The sequence below is a fragment of the Cherax quadricarinatus genome, chromosome 29 (assembly GCF_038502225.1).
Source record: "Cherax quadricarinatus isolate ZL_2023a chromosome 29, ASM3850222v1, whole genome shotgun sequence".
In the NCBI taxonomy this organism is placed as follows: Eukaryota; Metazoa; Arthropoda; class Malacostraca; order Decapoda; family Parastacidae; genus Cherax; species Cherax quadricarinatus.
In genome coordinates this window covers 33,047,547-33,067,786 of record NC_091320.1, presented here as the reverse complement: position 1 = coordinate 33,067,786, position 20,240 = coordinate 33,047,547, and the positions used below count along the sequence as shown (strand labels likewise).

Here is a 20,240-nt window from a genome sequence, read left to right as displayed (position 1 = left end):
GAGGCGAGGAGAGGAGGAGGAGAGGCGGGGAGAGGAAGAGGAGAGGCGGGGAGAGGAGGAGGAGAGGCGGGGAGAGGAGGAGGAGAGGCGGGGAGAGGAGGAGAGGCGAGGAGAGGAGGAGGAGAGGCGGGGAGAGGAGGAGGAGAGGCGGGGAGAGGAGGAGGAGAGGCGGGGAGAGGAGGAGAGGCGGGGAGAGGAGGAGAGGAGAGGAGAGGAGGAGGAGAGGCGGGGAGAGGAGGAGGAGAGGCGGGGAGAGGAGGAGGAGAGGCGGGGTGAGGAGGAGGAGAGGCGGGGTGAGGTGGAGTGGCGAGGAGTGGAGGTGGTGTGGCGGGGTGAGGAGGCGGAGAGGCGGGGAGAGGAGGAGGAGAGGCGGGGAGAGGAGGAGGAGAGGCGGGGAGAGGAGGAGAGGCGAGGAGAGGAGGAGGAGAGGCGGGGAGAGGAGGAGAGGCGAGGAGAGGAGGAGGAGAGGCGGGGAGAGGAGGAGGAGAGGCGGGGAGAGGAGGAGAGGCGAGGAGAGGAGGAGAGGCGGGGAGAGGAGGAGGAGAGGCGGGGAGAGGAGGAGGAGAGGCGGGGAGAGGAGGAGGAGAGGCGGGGAGAGGAGGAGGAGAGGCGGGGAGAGGAGGAGGAGAGGCGGGGAGAGGAGGAGAGGCGGGGAGAGGAGGAGGAGAGGCGGGGAGAGGAGGAGAGGCGGGGAGAGGAGGAGAGGCGGGGAGAGGAGGAGGAGAGGCGGGGAGAGGAGGAGAGGCGGGGAGAGGAGGAGGAGAGGCGGGGAGAGGAGGAGGAGAGGCGGGGAGAGGAGGAGGAGAGGCGGGGAGAGGAGGAGGAGAGGCGGGGAGAGGAGGAGAGGCGGGGAGAGGAGGAGGAGAGGCGGGGAGAGGAGGAGAGGCGGGGAGAGGAGGAGAGGCGGGGAGAGGAGGAGAGGCGGGGAGAGGAGGAGAGGCGGGGAGAGGAGGAGGAGAGGCGGGGAGAGGAGGAGGAGAGGCGGGGAGAGGAGGAGGAGAGGCGGGGAGAGGAGGAGGAGAGGGGGGGGGAGGAGGAGGAGAGGCGGGGAGAGGAGGAGGAGCGGCGGGGCGAGGAGGAGAGGCGGGGAGAGGAGGAGGAGAGGCGGGGAGAGGAGGAGGAGAGGCGGGGAGAGGAGGAGGAGAGGCGGGGAGAGGAGGAGGAGAGGCGGGGAGAGGAGGAGCGGCGAGGAGAGGAGGAGAGGAGTGGCGAGGAGAGGAGAGGCGGGGAGAGGAGAGGCGAGGAGAGGAGAGGCGGGGAGAGGAGGAGAGGCGCGGAGAGGAGGAGGAGTGGCGGGGAGACGAGGAGGAGAGGCGAGGAGAGGAGGAGGAGAGGCGGGGAGAGGAGAGGAGAGGCGAGGAGAGGAGAGGGGGGGAGAGGAGAGGCGAGGAGAGGAGAGGCGGGGAGAGGAGAGGCGAGGATGAGGAGAGGCGGGGAGAGGAGGAGAGGCGAGGAGAGGAGGAGGAGAGGCGGGGAGAGGAGGAGGAGAGGCGGGGAGAGGAGGAGAGGCGGGGAGAGGAGAGGCGGGGAGAGGAGGAGAGGCGAGGAGAGGAGGAGAGGCGGGGAGAGGAGGAGGAGAGGCGGGGAGAGGAGGAGAGGCGGGGAGAGGAGGAGGAGAGGCGGGGAGAGGAGGAGAGGCGGGGAGAGGAGGAGAGGCGGGGAGAGGAGGAGGAGAGGCGGGGAGAGGAGGAGGAGAGGCGGGGAGAGGAGGAGAGGAGAGGCGAGGAGAGGAGAGGCGGGGAGAGGAGAGGCGAGGAGAGGAGAGGCGGGAAGAGGAGAGGCGAGGAGGAGGAGAGGCGGGGAGAGGAGGAGGAGAGGCGGGGAGAGGAGGAGAGGCGGGGAGAGGAGGAGAGGCGGGGAGAGGAGGAGAGGAGAGGCGAGGAGAGGAGAGGCGGGGAGAGGAGAGGCGAGGAGAGGAGAGGCGGGGAGAGGAGAGGCGAGGATGAGGAGAGGCGGGGAGAGGAGGAGAGGCGAGGAGATGAGGGGGAGAGGCGAGGAGAGGAGGAGAGGCGAGGAGAGGAGAGGCGGGGAGAGGAGGCGGGGAGAGGAGAGGCGAGGAGAGGAGGCGGGGAGAGGATAGGCGAGGATGAGGAGAGGCGGGGAGAGGAGGAGGAGAGGCAAGGAGAGGAGAGGCGGGGAGAGGAGAGGCGGGGAGAGGAGAGGCGGGGAGAGGAGAGGCGAGGAGAGGAGAGGCGAGGAGAGGAGAGGCGAGGAGAGGAGAGGCGGGGAGAGGAGGAGAGAGGCGAGGAGAGGAGAGGCGGGGAGAGGAGAGGCGAGGAAAGGAGGAAGAGAGGCGGGGAGAGGAGGAAGAGAGGCGGGGAGAGGAGGAGAGGCGGGGAGAGGAGGAGGAGAGGCTGGGAGAGGAAGAGGAGGAGAGGCGGGGAGAGGAGAGGCGGGGAGAGGAGAGGCGGGGAGAGGAGAGGCGGGGAGAGGAGGAGGAGGAGAGGCAGGGAGAGGAGGAGGAGGAGAGGCGGGGAGAGGAGGAGGAGAGGCGGGGAGAGGAGGAGGAGGAGAGGCGGGGAGAGGAGGAGGAGAGGCGGGGAGAGGAGGAGGAGAGGCGGGGAGAGGAAGAGTAGGAGAGGCGGGGAGAGGAGGAGAGGCGGGGAGAGGAGAGGCGGGGAGAGGAGGAGAGGCGGGGAGAGGAGGAGGAGAGGCGGGGAGAGGAGGAGGAGAGGCGGGGAGAGGAGGAGTAGGAGAGGCGGGGAGAGGAGGAGTAGGAGAGGCGAGGAGAGAAGTAGGACAGGCGAGGAGAGGAGAAGTAGGACAGGCGAGGAGAGGAGGAGGAGGAGAGGCGGGGAGAGTAGGAGAGGCGGGGAGAGGAGGAGAGGCGGGGAGAGTAGGAGAGGCGGGGAGAGGAGAGGCGGGGAGAGTAGGAGAGGCGGGGAGAGGAGGAGAGGCGAGGAGAGGAGGGGAGAGAGGGAGAGGAGAGGCGGGAAGAGGAGAGGCGAGGAGTAGGAGAGGCGAGGAGAGAAGTAGGACAGGCGAGGAGAGGAGAAGTAGGACAGGCGAGGAGAGGAGGAGAGGCGGGGAGAGGAGGAGAGGCGGGGAGAGGAGGAGGAAGAGAGGCGGGGAGAGGAGGAGAGGCGAGGAGAGGAGGAGAGGCGGGGAGAGGAGGAGAGGCGGGGAGAGGAGTAGGAGAGGCGGGGAGAGGAGTAGGAGAGGCGGGGAGAGGAGTAGGAGAGGCGGGGAGAGGAGTAGGAGAGGCGGGGAGAGGAGTAGGAGAGGCGGGAAGAGGAGTAGGAGAGGCGGGACGAGGAGGAGAGGCGGGGAGAGTAGGAGAGGCGGGGAGAGGAGTAGGAGAGGCGGGGAGAGTAGGAGAGGCGGGGAGAGTAGGAGAGGCGGGAAGAGGAGGAGTAGGAGAGGCGGGAAGAGGAGTAGGAGAGGCGAGGAGAGGAGAAGTAGGACAGGCGAGGAGAGGAGGAGAGGCGGGGAGTGGAGGAGGAGAGGCGGGGAGAGAAGGAGAGGCGGGGAGAGGAGGAGAGGAGGGGAGAGGAGGAGAGGCGGGGAGAGGAGGAGTAGGAGAGGCGGGAAGAGGAGGAGTAGGAGAGGAGGGAAGAGGAGGAGTAGGAGAGGCGAGAAGAGGAGTAGGAGAGGCGAGGAGAGAAGTAGGACAGGCGAGGAGAGGAGAAGTAGGACAGGCGAGGAGAGAAGTAGAACAGGCGAGGAGAGGAGGAGAGACGGGGAGATGAGGAGAGGCAGGGAGAGGAGTAGGAGAGGCGGGGAGAGGAGGAGGAAGAGAGGCGGGGAGAGGAGGAGGAGAGGCGACGAGAGGAGGAGAGCCGGGGAGAGGAGGCGGAGAGGCGGGGAGAGGAGGAGGAGAGGCGGGGAGAGGAGGAGGAGAGGCGGGGAGAGGAGGAGGAGAGGCGGGGAGAGGAGGAGGAGAGCCGGTTAGAGGAGGGGGAGATGAGGAGGAGGCGGGGAAAGCAGGAGAGGCGAGGAGAGGAGGAGAGCCGGGGAGAGGAGGAGAGCCGGGGAAAGCAGGAGGAGAGGCGAGGAGAGGAGGAGAGGCGGGGAGAGGAGGAGGAGGAGGAGAGGCGGGGAGAGGAGGAGGAGGAGAGGAAGGGAGAGGAGAGGGAGAGGAGAGGGAGAGGAGAGGCGGGGAGAGGCGGGGAGAGGAAGGGAGAGGAGAGGAGAGGCGGGGAGAGGAAGGGGAAACCGGACAGAGAAGGTGGGAGGAGGGGAGAGGGGAAGCAGGGAGGAGGGGAGAGGGGAAGCAGGGAGGAGAGGAGGCGGAGAGAGAAGGAAGTAGGGACAGGAGAGGAGGAGGAAGGAAGGAGAGCCGAGAGAGGAGGAAGGAAGAGCGGGAAGAAGAGGAAGAAGAGCGGGGAGAGGAGGAAGAAGGAAGAAGAGCGGGGAGAGGAGGAAGAAGGAAGAAGAGCGGGGAGAGGAGGAAGAAGGAAGAAGAGCGGGGAGAGGAGGAAGAAGAGCGGGGAGAGGAGGAAGAAGGAAGAAGAGCAGGGAGAGGAGGAAGAAGAGCGGGAAGTGGAAGGAGAGCGGGGAGGAGGAAGGAAGAAGAGCGGGGAGAGGAAGAAGGAAGGAGAGCGGGGAGAGGAGGAAGGAAGAAGAGCGGGGAGAGGAGGAAGAAGGAAGAGCGGGGAGAGGAGGAAGAAGGAAGAGCGGGGAGAGGAGGAAGAAGGAAGAGCGGGGAGAGGAGGAAGAAGGAAGAGCGGGGAGAGGAGGAAGAAGGAAGGAGAGGGGGGAGAGGAGGAAGAAGGAAGGAGAGGAGGAAGAAGGAAGAAGAGCGGGGAGAGGAGGAAGAAGGAAGGAGAGCGGGGAGAAGAGGAACAAAGATGAAGAGCGGAGAGAGAAGGAAGAAGGAAGGAGAGCAGGGAGTTGAGGAAGGAAGGAGAGCCGGAGAGGAAGAAGAGAAGAGGCTGGAGACCCAACATGTAGCCTGTGGTTCAACAGGCAACCACAGCCCTGCAAACAAAGATGAAACACGATAAGAAGCAATGTTTGGAGAACAATACACAGGTGTTCCACTGTCCCCTGTCTGTCCAACCTGTCCATGCTGGCCGATGATCCCTACAACCTTCACCAGATAGTCTCATGGATCACTTATTAACATACATGCACGAGCAGCTGGACAGATACCTCAAGTCAGTAGCCGATCAGCCGTGGTGTGGCCCGTACGTTCGACTACGTGCGGCAAGCAGTAACAGCCTGGTTAGTCAGGCCCTAATCCACCGGGAGGCCTGGTCATGGACAGAGCCGGGGGGGCATTGACCCCAGGCACACCCTCCAGGTAGTACGCACCGCATGCTAGTGGGTTTTTATATATTGCAGCAAGAAATCAAGTTCGTTTGTATAATACGGTGTTCGAAATTTAACTATAAAACTGAGAACTGGTAGTACTTGGTTCAGAGATCATTACCCCTGTGTCACGATCTCAGCTGAGGCCCTTCACTAGTTCAGAGATCATTACCCCTGTGTCACGATCTCAGCTGAGGCCCTTCACTAGTTCAGAGATCATTACCCCTGTGTCACGATCTCAGCTGAGGCCCTTCCCCTGACTGTTCCGTAATGCCGTTTGTGATAGAGAAACTCAGTTCGACGTTAACACAACTGTAGCGGCCCTTAACTGCTATTACTCTTCTGGATTTTATTACGAGGTTAAACATATCAGGCTCTGATCAGGCCCTGATTCATCGGGAGGCCTGTTCATGGACCGGGCCGCGGGGGCGTTGATCCCCGGAATAACCTCCAGGTAACCAGGTATCTATCCGCCCACCTTTCTAACTATTCCTTTTAGCACGCAAAAAGAATACATCTTGGAAGAAGTATTCTTCCACGATGTGGGCGAGGCACCAAGATGGTGGACAAGGCAAGAGAAGGGGAAGGGGGATGTGCCTAGCCCAAGTTGCGTTTGATGAGTAGGTACCTGCCGTTCAAGGCTCTTCAAGAACACTTGGGGATCTTTATTGTGGATTTCTTAGTCCAATACAGAGAAGAATGGTCCAAGATCAGGAGTTTGAGGTTTCAATACCTCAGCCTGGAGTCGATGTAATCAGTCCATCAATCTTATCAAGATGGACTGATTACATCAAACTTCTTCTGATATTATTAAACCATTCTTCTCTATACTGGACTGGTTGGCGAAACGTTTCCACAACAAAGATACCCAAATGTTGCACAAGTGTCTAATTTATCATCCTGCCGGTACTGTGAATCATTCATCTACATTTTACAACATAGGCCTCACCAACTACCTTAAAGCACCGCGAGTGGCCCTCGTCCTTCTAATCACCCTCTCCTTCACCCCCTCCCTAGTCTAACAGCATTATTTGTTTTTCAACTTTTATAACCAAGTGGAGTATGGTCAAAAGGTGGCAAAGAAAGGATATCTGACGCAGAAGCAACCGGCTTTGAGAAATCTTGTCCCTCAGCAGCCCGGCTTGTGGCCAGTCTTCCTTATCCAAAGCCTGGGTCAATTAGACTGTTTAACACTAGCGGCTCGCAGGCCTACACAATTTAGCTGTCCCGGCACCTACAGGACATACGTAACTTCCAATTAAAAAGCTCCACATTCGTTACATTTCTAATTTCTGCTGGCAGTTCATACGCCTTTTCCAAATCCATAAAAATGCCACAAAAACCCTCTTTACACCCTTATCTAAATACCGTTCACCTATATGTTTCACTGTAAACACTTGGTCTACACACCACCCTACCATTCATAAAGTCTCCTTGTTTAACTGTGATCCTCCTGGTGAAGCAATGTGAACACTTTACGTTGATACAATGTTCTGAAATTATAAGCATGACACCCCCCCTCCCCTGCTTTTCATTGCTTTTATTTCACACATTTTCCCATTTTTTTTTAAATTCAGCAAGTTACTGCCGTGAGCAGACTACCTGGAGTCTACCTGGAGGGTATTCCAGGGATCAACGCCCCCGCAGCCCGGTCCACGACCAGACCTCCCGGTGGATCAGGGCCTGATCAATCAGGCTGTTACTGCTGGCCTCGCGTAGTCCAACGTACAAACCAAAACCCGGCTGATCCGGCACCGACTTTAAGTATCTGTCCAGATCCCTCTTGAAGGCCCCTGCCTATTGGTAATTTCCCTTATGCCTGGTGGGAGGCTGTTGAACAGTCTTGGGGCCCTGGACACTTATGGTGTTTTCTCTTAGTGTACCAACAGCGCCCCTACTTTTCGTTGGGGGTATTTTGCACAGCCTGACCAGCCTATACTTTCGTAGGGAGTGATTTCTGTGTGAAGATTCGGGACTCTAGGATTTTCCAAGTGTAGAATATATCTCTCTCTCGCCTGCGTTCCAGGGAGTACAAGTCAAGTGCTACCAAGCGTTCCCAGTAGTTCAGGTGTGATGGAACTTGTGTGTGTTAGGGACCAGCCCTAACGCACCTTCCGTGCATATATTATATTTCTATTTTCCGCTCCTGAGAAAACAATCTAAGAGATTAGAGGCGTATACCCCGATCGGAATAAGCCAGTCTGATGAAATGACTACTGGGTTATCCTGGGTTACTAACACTCTTGGCTAAGCATACGGACAAAATCATTTACCGGTAGTTTAGCAGGGAAGTAAGGAGCAGAGACAAGTCAATTAGTATAAAGGGACCACGACTCTTCAACACCCTCTCTTCATACATAAGTTAGATTACCAACAGACCCCTGGTTGTCTTCAAGAGGGAACTCGACAACTTCCTCGAATCAGTTCCTGATCATGGGGGGGGGGGGCTGTGGTGCATACTGACTGCGAGCACCAACAGCCTGATCGATCAGGGCAGGAACAAGGATGCCTGGTCTGAGACCGGGCCGCGGGGGCGGTGACCTCCGGAAGCGACATGTAACCTCGACATTTTCCAGCTCTTCACTCTCTCTCCTGCCTGGAAAAGCGTCGAGAGCATGGAACAATGATAGAGTTCAGAGACCACCATTGATTAGAATGGTACCATCATCAGCGTTGCTCCTCTGGAAAGTTCTCATAATGTGCCTTATCATGGAAACTAGGAGGTACACAGTCATCCTACATGAAGAATTAGATACCTGTGTAACATCTGGGTATCTATATTTGCAGACGTTTCGCCATCCGGTGGCTTTACAAATTCAAGGACATAATGGGAAGACTGTAGAACTATATACAGAAGAAGAGGTAATCAGTCCCTCAGCCTTGAAGTCGGAATAGTATACTATTCATAATCATCCTTCTTCACCTTCTGCCATCAACACCTGTCATGTCGTCACCTCTGACATAGCAGGTTAAGAGGAAAGACTATGAACGGATAAAAATAGTATAAAAACAAGTGTCTGCAGAATAAATCAAAGGAATGGAATAAGAAGAGAAGGTTAAGAGGGGGAAAAATGAAGAGAAAAGGAAAGAGCAGGAGCACTAGCCACTAGGTCGAGTAGTGGGTGGCGAGGTAGTATTGATCTAGAGGCGGCAGGAGTCACACGCCTGCTGCCTCTCACTCCTTTATCCTGCCCTCCCCCCTTCTCCCTTCCCTCGCCAGCCCCCCCTCTCCTTCCCTACACTTCTGCTTGCTCTCAACCCTTCCTGGTCCTTCCACATCATCTCCTCCTCCTCATGGTCCTTCCACATCATCTCCCCCTCATGGTCCTTCCACATCATCTCCCCCTTCTCCTGGTCCTTCCACATCATCTCCCCCTCCTCCTGGTCCTTCCACATCATCTCCCCCTCCTCCTGGTCCGTCCACATCAGCTCCCCCTCCTCCTTCCACATCATCTCCCCCTCATGGTCCTTCCACATCATCTCCCCCTTCTCCTGGTCCTTCCACATCATCTCCCCCTCCTCCTGGTCTTTCCACATCATCTCCCCCTCCTCCTGGTCCCTCCACATCATCTCCCCCTCCTCCTGGTCCTTCCACATCATCTCCCCCTCCTCCTGGTCCTTCCACATCATCTCGCCCTCCTCCTGGTCCCTCCACATCATCTCCCCCTCCTCCTGGTCCTTCCACATCATCTCGCCCTCCTCCTGGTACTTCCACATCATCTCCCCCTCCTCCTGGTCCTTCCACATCATCTCGCCCTCCTCCTGGTCCTTCCACATCATCTCGCCCTCCTCCTGGTCCTTCCACATCATCTCCCCCTCCTCCTGGTCCTTCCACATCATCTCGCCCTCCTCCTGGTCCTTCCACATCATCTCGCCCTCCTCCTGGTCCTTCCACATCATCTCGCCCTCCTCCTGGTCCTTCCACATCATCTCCCCCTCCTCCTGGTCCTTCCACATCATCTCCCCCTCCTCCTGGTCCTTCCACATCATCTCGCCCTCCTCCTGGTCCTTCCACATCATCTCGCCCTCCTCCTGGTCCTTCCACATCATCTCGCCCTCCTCCTGGTCCTTCCACATCATCTCGCCCTCCTCCTGGTCCTTCCACATCATCTCGCCCTCCTCCTGGTCCTTCCACATCATCTCGCCCTCCTCCTGGTCCTTCCACATCATCTCGCCCTCCTCCTGGTCCTTCCACATCATCTCCCCCTCCTCCTGGTCCTTCCACATCATCTCCCCCTCCTCCTGGTCCTTCCACATCATCTCCCCCTCCTCCTGGTCCTTCCACATCATCTCGCCCTCCTCCTGGTCCTTCCACATCATCTCCCCCTCCTCCTGGTCCTTCCACATCATCTCGCCCTCCTCCTGGTCCCTCCACATCATCTCCCCCTCCTCCTGGTCCCTCCACATCTCCTCCTCCTCCTCCTGGTCCCTCCACATCATCTCGCCTCATATCCCCCACATTACTTAGTGCGGAAAATAAACCCATACTTTGAGTAAATGAATTTCCTTCATGTTTGGCGACCGTCTCTTTTTCAGTTAAAAAACTGTTTAGGACAATACTAAAGACAAAAACTAACCAGGATCAATAATTAACCAGACTCGGGTACCAGTAAATCCTGATACCTTCATCGATAATGAATAATTAAGACAAGAGATGACTAATGTTATTCAATGTTTCAGAAAATGCTTTTTCACAAACTGCTGCTGAGAAGACTAACAACCAGGTGTAAGGTAGATAGCTCTTTTACCCTTGAGTAAAGTGAGACTATAAGCATACCTAAACTCGTGCCCGGAGTAGTAGTGAAAGAATGATTCGTTTATGAATCTGAAGACCACCAATAGAAGTCAGTGCCTTTTTTTTTTTTTTTTTTTTTTTTTTTTTGGGGGGGGGGGGGGTTATCCTGGTGCGTGATTTACCAACATGTTGCTATGTGTGATAATTTGTGTAATTGTGTGTGTGTGTGTACCTGTACGTAAATAAACTTATTAAGACATGTGAAACACTTTGGTATCTTTATCGCCAAGACGTTTGGCCCGTGCAAAAGGCCTCAGTGGAATACAGGCGAACAGAACACTGGAGACAGCAGAAGTAATTTTAAGGTGATCAGTCCCTCAGCCTTGACAGGAAAGGTCTTGGCAATAAGGACATGTAGGTGTTGCAGACGTATCTTAGTCTTCAAAATTTCGTTATTGCAACACCGTGAATAATACGAGAATATTTCATTGTTCCGCAGAGCGATAAAAATTTTCACTCCATTTTGTTCAGATTCTGAGCTATTTACTAACTCACAGTTCACTCTGGCGATAAAGAAACGTGTGAAGAGTCCATAGTTTAGCGATTCATTTATTACCTTACAAAGTACAAAGTTTAATTATTAAAATGCCAGATCAGAATAAAAAAAAAACGCCATGAGAGAGGCAGACTCTAGGCACAGAGGAGCAAAAGTGTAGATTTTTTTCTTAGTAATTAGAAATCAATGACATTTCACTTTTCGAAGGTATAAATTGAAAATTTTGCACCAATTTCCTCGTCTAGCACTTACGTGCTAGTCTAGCACTTACGTGTTAGTCCATCGTCTAGCACTTGCGTGTTAGTCCATCGTCTAGCACTTGCGTGTTAGTCCATCGTCTAGCACTCGCGTGTTAGTCCATCGTCTAGCACTCGCGTGTTAGTCCATCGTCTAGCACTTGCGTGTTAGTCCATCGTCTAGCACTTGCGTGTTAGTCCATCGTCTAGCACTTGCGTGTTAGTCCATCGTCTAGCACTTGCGTGTTAGTCCATCGTCTAGCACTTGCGTGTTAGTCCATCGTCTAGCACTTGCGTGTTAGTCCATCGTCTAGCACTTACGTGTTAGTCCATCGTCTAGCACTTGCGTGTTAGTCCATCGTCTAGCACTTACGTGTTAGTCCATCATCTAGCACTCACGTGCTAGATGATGGACTAACATCGATTCCAGGCTGATGGACTGATTACTTCGAACTACTTTTTATCGTACCGTTCTATTTTTTCTACTAATGAAGCCACTGTGTGGCGAAACGTTTCCTAAATAAAAATGTTGCACAAGCGTGATATCATTTCAGTGTCCCAAACATTCGCACTCTCCCTCTACCAATCTTCGTTAATATTAATAGCAAGACATCTGTTCCTACCACACACACGCCATGTTTTTAATGCAGTCATTCTCAAACGTAAGTGAGAATATTTTTGTGCGCTTGACTGAAGTATATCTTTAACCTGTAAACGGTCCAAACGTATATATACGTTTTTTCAACATTTTAAAGTATGTAAAAAAAAGTAGATCTTTTTTTTTTTTACATTTGAAAATGTGTAAAAAAAACTCTGATCTACTTTTTTTGGTTATATTTGAAAATATGTAAAAAAATTAAAAAAAAAACGTAGATCTACTTTTGGAGCATTACACATGTGAACGTAGATCTGCTTGGACCGTTTACGGGTTGAAGGGTGTGTATACAATACTATATTGTGCATTGTGACATACCTTAGTTGGGTTTCGAGAATTTTCCTTCCCTCGCAGCCCGGCCCTGGGTCAGGCTTATCCAGTGCTTGCCCGGTCAACCAGGTATGCTGATCCACGTATCAATTACAGCCTAGTTGATTTTGGAAGAAATTGTCTAGTTTCCTGGTGAAGACTTGTACACTTTTTCCAGCAGTTTCTGATACCCTCTGGACGAGAGATGTTAAAAAGTATGGGACGGCATATATTAATACACAGTTATTATTGTGCCCACGGCGCCCCTTGCCTTTCACTGGGTATCTTCTATACTTCATGTTTCTCTACCCGCCTGGTTAAGTGCCAAACTCATTAATATGCATTATTTTCCAGTGATGTGACGGACAGCTTTTATTCCGCACCAAACCAGCTTGACGATTTAACATCTTGTTGTTAAAATTAACGTGATACAATGTAATTTAATACTGACCAACACTAATGATGTTTAGCAGCAGTGAAACAGTTAAGGTTCCATGATGTACAGGATTATTTCCTGTTATCGCATCACTGTTTTACGTTATCCTCAAGTACGTACTGCAATATTTTATTTTATCTATGTGATATCTTACGTGACATCTCCACCACCATATAGAGTAGGTCAGCAACACTGCTGACTTAACTAATTTTGTAAAAAGCAAAAAAATTACCCTCACCTTCTCTCTTTAATGGAACATTCCTGCAACCCTATTTAGGCAGGCGAAATTGCAGACGTAGAGAATGCACAATGAACTATCGCTCCCCATATCGATTCAGACTGTACGCCCTGGAACGCAGGCGATAAAGATGCATCATAATCTATGCCTGGAAGATGCTGGGAAGATTGGTTCCAGATCTGCTGAGTGAAATTCCTTCCTACAACACCAAGTCTTCATCCAAATCCCCCATCAAGACCAGGTCACCATCCAAATCCCTAAGTGTATTAGCAGAAAAGCTAATACACTAAGAGCTCAATAAGCCACAGTACGGGTGAGGATTGAACTCGCGGCGAGTGAGTAGTAAAACTCAAGTCTAGAGGGCCCACGACTTTTCAACGCCTTTTTTTTAATGCAAGGAGAATCAGCTTAATTACAGTCCCCTTTTCTTTTGTGGTATTTCCCTGACTCCAATCCTCTGTCTCCTTCCATAAATACCAGATAACCACCAATTTTTCATCCTGCTTGTCCCTTGTAATTCTTCAACTCCACAACCCTCACTTCCCGTCCCTCTTTCCTGCCCAACTCTACCCGTGATCCCTTGGACTCACTTATCCCATAAACTCCAGAAGTACCCTACTACCCACTCACTACATTATCTCCGCATTCCTGCTCGAGGATAAGAAGGAAGACCCCACCTTCTCTAGGCCAGGCGAGCAGGAATTCTTCCCCCTTCCCCTCTAGCTCGAGCAAAAAAGGCTTCTCCTACCCTAGTTTGGGACAAGCAGAAAGGTTCCATCTCCTCTAGCTCGGGCGAGCAGGGAGATTCCTCCCCCCCCCCCAACACACACACAAAGCTTGAGGACATGGAGGAAAGTAGAGGAGCCGTGGAGCGCTCGAGGCAGGCAGGCTACGAGCGGAACTTGAAGAGGTACTTACCAGTGACAGGCGCCTCGATATCGATCATGGTCTTCTCCTGACGAAGGAGGGCGGCTCCCTCGTTGATGATGCGGAGGGCCGCAGCCTCGTCGATGCGACCCTCCAGAATGAAGTGATTCTTTAGCCATTCGAACTTGGGCTTGCCTGTCTTAGGGTCGAACACCTCTGTACAGGTTAACTTGTGAGACGGTGGGAACGGCACACCTGAAACAGAGAAATATATCATAAATATGGGAGATATGCCAGTGAAGATGAGTATATTGAAGTTTACACACACACACACACACACACACACAGTGGAACCTCTGGTCACAAACGCCTCCGAACACGAACAAATCGGTTCACGACCAAAAAATTTGCCAGATTTTTGCATCTGGTCACGAACACACAATCGGGTGCCGAACAAACACAGCCGCGTCAATTTTCACTTTCTGCGCCAATTTTCCCCAATTCTCGTTTGTGTACACCTAACTGTTATTTAAGGTTTTTCCTCTATTAAACTGTGCATTATTTTGTATAATTAAAGATTTTTCAAACTTTGATTGTTCATAAATTACAGTAATTACGACCATGATGAATTCGGATTGGCAATGTTTTATCAGCAGGTAGTGTGAAAACAGCTACTCGCAGTGCCAGTACCCGTCTAGGGCTTGCCATACATGATTTTAGGTAAATATTTTTTTTCTCAGTTGTTTGTTGGGCTATCTTACTGAAACTTGGGCAATGTATGGTGGAAAGATGCTTCTTAACGTACACCAAAAATGAAAGAAATCGGACGATAAATAACGGAGTTCACTGCTCAGCCACTAGACATCCCTTAAAAACTCTTAGGATTTGTGCAATGTTAGTTTTCTCTGTTATTCAAGGTTTTTAAATTTAATTTACTATTACACTGTGCATCCTATGGTATAATCAACTCTTGTGCTTAAAAATCTTAAAAAAAAATATTTACATACAGATCGCAGGAGTCTGGAACGATTAATCGCATTTACATACAATCCAATGGGGAAATTAGGTTCGGGTCACAACCAAATCGGGTCGCGACCAGAGTTTTGGAATGAATTATGGTCGTGACCAGAGGTTCCACTGTTATATACAATGTCGTGCCGATTTTGGCTTAAATAGCAACGCTCTTCTTGCGGAATAAGGCAAGCGAAAATTGGTGTATGCAATAATTTCGCAAAAATCATTCTAAACAAAAAAAAATACATTTTATTGTGTTTGTTTATTAAATTGTAAACTTATCCAAAACATATTTAGTTAGATTAGGCTAAATTAAATTGTGCTTTTTTATAATAAGGTTAGGTAAGTTTTCTAAGGTTCTTTTGGTACAAAATTTTTAATTTTTACATTAACATAAATGAAAAAAATATATATCTTTAAACGTACAAGAGAAAATTTTAGAAATCCTTTATTTTTTAAATGAGTTCTTGCTAACTGACCAATTTTACCTATTCAGGACGTCATATTATTTATATATATACAATACCACAGTGAAAATAGGAAATGAAACCTGAGCGCTTTCATGTGCTTACACACACACACCTTCAAAGGATTCGACAGGTGCTAAGCACATGAAATCGTTCAGATTTTATTTCCCATTTTCACTGATATTTCTACATGTAATCAAGCTATTTACCGAGATTTCTTCCACCTACCCACCCACACACAGTACTTGCAGGCTCAACTACACATGCACGTTAAAATTAACCCCAAAGAAAGAAGTATTTATATAATAAATTCAATTGCATGATTATCCCCAAGTACCATAAGTACCTCGCAAATTATACCTATTTTACATGATATAAGGGCCATCACCCTTGAAGCCTGGTCTGAGAGCAGCCTCAAATTAAAAGTAAATATACACAAATTACCCGCACATAGGAGAGAGGAGCTTAAGACGACGTTTCGGTCCGACTTGGACCACTGTTGTTCCAGTCTAGGTAGTGTGTCTTTGTTCTTTAAGAGTAAATACTATATGAATAAAAATTATTAGAAAACACGAAGTAAACTGAAGCCCATACTGATAATACTTACAAGATTATGTCTGAGATACAGACCTGTAATATATAAAGTTTTTTTTCACCCTACTAGCCCGGCCATTAGCCAAGCCTCGTTGAGTGAATCTTTAACCAGCTGTAGTTGTGTGGGGCCCACTGGGCTACGCAACCACCACAACCTGGTTAATCTGGAGCTTGCAGAAGTAATGATCCAGTTTTCTCTTGAACCTGTGGTTTACCTGTGACCAGGTTAGAGGGTTCTTCTACTCCAGCAGCCTGGCCTGAAGCCAGGCTTCAATGATTCCCGTCAGGTCAAGCAGTTAACTGTTCAGCGACCATCACAACTCGGATGCTCCGGAACTTTTACAAACTAAACTGTTCATCTTCAAGGATCATATTTTCATTTTGATAATGTTTCTGATTTCTGTTAGTAGTTTTTTTTATTATAGCCATGGTTTCTCCCTCGTTCCTCACTAGTTTATTCCACTCTCACTCTCTCTCTCTCTCTCTCTCTCATATCTTTCTCTGCTTGTTTCTGCAACAGGGTGCAGGTGAGGAACGAAGACCTGAAGAATCTTACCTTTACCTTTTACCTTTATATGTATATATTACCCGATATATCTCTCTCTCTTTTCCCCTCCTCCTCCTCCTCTCTCCCTGCCTCCCTCTTTCTAGCGGAGGAATCTATACTTTTAGGCCTTTAATACTAGCAATAAAAGAGTAACTGGTGATTCACTTAAGTTGCTCTGAACTAGCGATTTTATAGTGTGATTTAGTACTGGTGGTGAGAGCAGCCTACCAGGGTATAACCCTGTGCCCTAACCCGGCACGAGGTTACGTTACGGAGGATAGGGCACGCCGTGCCATACCGCCTAAGTTAGGGCCCACTGCCCATGGAGGGCCTAGACCTGACACCATTCCATTCATCTCTATGTTGGTTGGTGTCAGTACTTCCGGTCAATCCAGTGTTGACAATTGTATCTGGGGAATGAGTGATTGTATTGGAAATTATGTAATTGTATTGGGGATGTAGTAATTGTATTGGGGATGTAGTAATTGTATTGGGGATGTAGTAACTGTATTGGGGATGTAGTAACTGTATTGGGGATGTAGTAACTGTATTGGGGATGTAGTAACTGTATTGGGGATGTAGTAACTGTATTGGGGGATGTAGTAACTGTATTGGGGGATGTAGTAACTGTATTGGGGATGTAGTAACTGTATTGGGGATGTAGTAACTGTATTGGGGATGTAGTAACTGTATTGGGGGATGTAGTAACTGTATTGGGGATGTAGTAACTGTATTGGGGATGTAGTAACTGTATTGGGGATGTAGTAACTGTATTGGGGATGTAGTAACTGTATTGGGGATGTAGTAACTGTATTGGGGATGTAGTAACTGTATTGGGGATGTAGTAACTGTATTGGGGATGTAGTAACTGTATTGGGGATGTAGTAACTGTATTGGGGATGTAGTAACTGTATTGGGGATGTAGTAACTGTATTGGGGGATGTAGTAACTGTATTGGGGATGTAGTAACTGTATTGGGGATGTAGTAACTGTATTGGGGATGTAGTAACTGTATTGGGGATGTAGTAACTGTATTGGGGTTGTAGCAATTGTAGTTGGGAATGTAGTAATTACTTTCCCAGTTTGCATTCCTTCTCTCCCATCTATATTTTTATGAGTTTCAATCCTCTTTTTTTTCTCTTTTTTTTTTTTACGCCTACAAAATGTGCACCTCTGCACCTTTTCATGTCTTTTACAAGAAAACTCAAAATGGAGAGTCTGCGTGACAGAATTTTCTCAGGTGATTTGTGACATATTCCAGGATGACAGGAATTACTACATCTTGCTTCACAGCGACAATTTTCCCTTTATTAAAACGCCGAGGCGTTTCTATTCGTGTGTTACGTCCTTCATATCTAGATATTTTCTTGACCTGATATTTACACTTTTTTTATGTGTGCTGATGCCATCTTAGGGCGTCTTCCCTCTACCTCGTCTACACACAGTGGGGTCTGATACCGCCAGCTCGGTTGGTAGCGCAAACTCAGCTCACACGTTGAGGTCCGTGGTTCGATCCCCGGTACGGGTGGAAACATTTAGGCATGTTTCCTTAAGACACTTTCTGTCCCTGTTTACCTAGCAGTAAATAGGTATATGGGTGTTAGTCGAGTTGTGTGGGTCATATCCTGGAGACAAAATTAACCAAATTTGGCCGAAATGCTCTCCATAACCAGAGGTTTTCTATATACTAGGTCACTGATATCAGCTATGGTCTGTGTAAGTTGCACATGTTCTTTTAGAAATAAATATTACTTCCCCTGACTTGTAACTATTTTTGTCCTAGTTCTGGTCGGTTTCAGGTAACACGATGATTTTGGAGACCATCGCCCCTCGTGTCCTGGTCCTGAACCAGACCTCCATGTTGATAGCCTCTTCAGTGAGGCTGTGATGTAAATGGTTAAAAGAAAAAAAAACGCCAAGTTGAAGAATGAGACACTTGCGAAACATCTGGGAATCTTTACTGAAGAAACGTTTCGCCAGCCAGTGGCTTCTTCAGTCCAATACAAAGACGAACGCTGGAAGATGAGGAGTTTGAGGTAATTAATCCCTCAGCCTAGAGTTGATGTGCTCAGTCCATCAACCTTGAGAAAAGTACCAGCGAGGATGTTGGTGATCGCTGCACCAAGTCCGGTGCAAGTAACAGTTCGGATGATCATGTAAGTTTGCCCTTGAGAGGAACCAAGAGTCCAGTCCTAACTTCCTTTACGGAAGGATATCGTTACTTTCGATTTTTTTCACTGAACTTATTACACCGTTGCTTTTGATGAGCAATACATATGCATCACCTGGCTATCTCTATTGAAGAGAATTTTCGCCTGCCTATGAGGCTTTTTTTTATTATTTTCATTAGACTGGAAATAGATATCAGCAATGCGCAAACTAGAAAACTAAATACATAAAGAGTAAAGTAAATTGTGCGTGCGAGTACTGGTGCGTGTGAGCAAGTGGTCTCACGCACACCAGCAAACAAGCGTTGTTACATGCACTACGATGCATGTTTAGTCAATATTAGAGGCGAACAGTAGTCTTGCCATCGTAAATCATAAAGGCAACTGACAAATGGAGTCTCTCTGCCACTCTGTACACAACTACTGCTCCCCTCAAAACCTCAGTAACAGGGGTGACTACCATGAAATTTGAGTGCCATAATTTTAAGAACATAAGAACATAAGAACGAAGGAACACTGCAGAAGGCCTACTGGCCCATGCGAGGCAGGTCCAAGTCCCTACCGGCTTAAGCCAATGCACCCAACCTAGTCAGGTCAGGTCACATTGACTTAAGGGAGGAACACGGCAACCGACCTGTTAGCACAAGCTATCAGGTCTAACTCACACCCACCCACATCTACTCATGTATTTATCCAACCTATTTTTAAAGCTACACAACGTTCTGGCCTCTATAACGGTACTTGGGAGTTTGTTCCACTCATCCACAACTCTATTACCAAACCAGTACTTTCCTATATCCCTCCTGAATCTGAATTTTTCCAACTTAAAACCATTGCTGCGAGTCCTGTCTAGGCTAGATATTTTCAGCACACTATTTACATCCCCTTTATTTATTCCTGTCTTCCACTTATAAACCTCAATCACATCCCCCCTAATTCTACGTCTTTCTAGAGAGTGCAGTTTCAGGGCCCTTAGTCTATCCTCATAGGGAAGGTTTCTGATACATGGGATCATCTTTGTCATCCTCCTTTGTACATTTTCCAGAGAATTTATATCCATTCTGTAATACGGTGACCAAAACTGTGCAGCATAATCTAAATGAGGCCTAACCAAGGATGTATAGAGTTGAAGAACAACCTGAGGACTCCTATTATTTATGCTTCTTGATATGAAGCCAAGGATTCTATTAGCTTTATTGCGAACACTTATGCACTGTTGTCTTGGTTTCAGATTACTGCTAACCAGAACTCCTAAATCTTTTTCGCAATCCGTAATATTAAGATCTACATTATTTAGTTTATATGTGGCATGGTTATTGTCCTGTCCAACATTTAGAACTTTGCATTTGTCTATATTAAACTGCATCTGCCACTTCTCCGACCACTGCATCAGTCTATTCAAATCTTCCTGGAGTGCTCGAATGTCCTCGTCAGAATGAATTCGACGGCCTATTTTGGTGTCATCGGCAAACTTGCCGATGTCGCTCTTTATGCCCTCATCTATGTCGTTTATGTAGATTGTGAACAGCAGGGGGCCCAACACTGACCCCTGTGGAACACCGCTCGTGACGCTTCCCCACTCTGATTTCTCCCCATTTATGCAAACTCTCTGCTGCCTATTTGTCAACCATGCCTCTATCCAGGAAAAAATTTCTCCTCCTATTCCATGTGCTTTAATTTTCCTCAATAGTCTCTGATGTGGGACCCTGTCAAAAGCCTTACTGAAGTCCATATACACAATATCATATTCGTTACCATGATCTACCTCCTCAAATACCTTAGTGAAAAAAGTTAATAAATTCGTAAGGCAGGAACGTCCCTTTGTAAAACCATGCTGAGATTCGTTGATTAATTTATGCTTTTCAAGGTGGCTACGAACTGCCTCGGCAATTATTGATTCCATAAATTTTCCCACTATGGAGGTTAGGCTTATTGGTCTATAGTTCGAAGCTAAGGACCTGTCACCTGTTTTGAAAATAGGTATCACATTTGCCATTTTCCACTTATCTGGCACCATGCCAGTTTGTAGTGATATGTTGAAAAGATTAGCCAAAGGTGTGCTAAGCTCCTCTTTACATTCCTTTAGAACCCTTGCATACAGTTCATCAGGGCCTGGGGATTTGTTAGGTTTTAATTTATCTATTTGCCTAAGGACCATGTCACTT

The 20,240-nt window shown here is 49.5% G+C and overlaps 1 protein-coding gene across 1 annotated transcript in view; it reads right to left on the bottom strand.

Annotated features, from left to right (window-relative positions):
* Window positions 1-13,540, bottom strand: part of LOC128690437 (serine/threonine-protein phosphatase 2B catalytic subunit 2) — a gene marked incomplete at its 5' end in the record, with an annotated part of 171,801 nt that extends 158,261 nt beyond the window's left edge. Inside the window, 1 exon segment of the mRNA XM_070089689.1 lies at window positions 13,337-13,540. Coding sequence (XP_069945790.1) covers window positions 13,337-13,540 — 204 coding nt within the window.
* Between the last annotated feature and the right edge of the window lie 6,700 nt (window positions 13,541-20,240).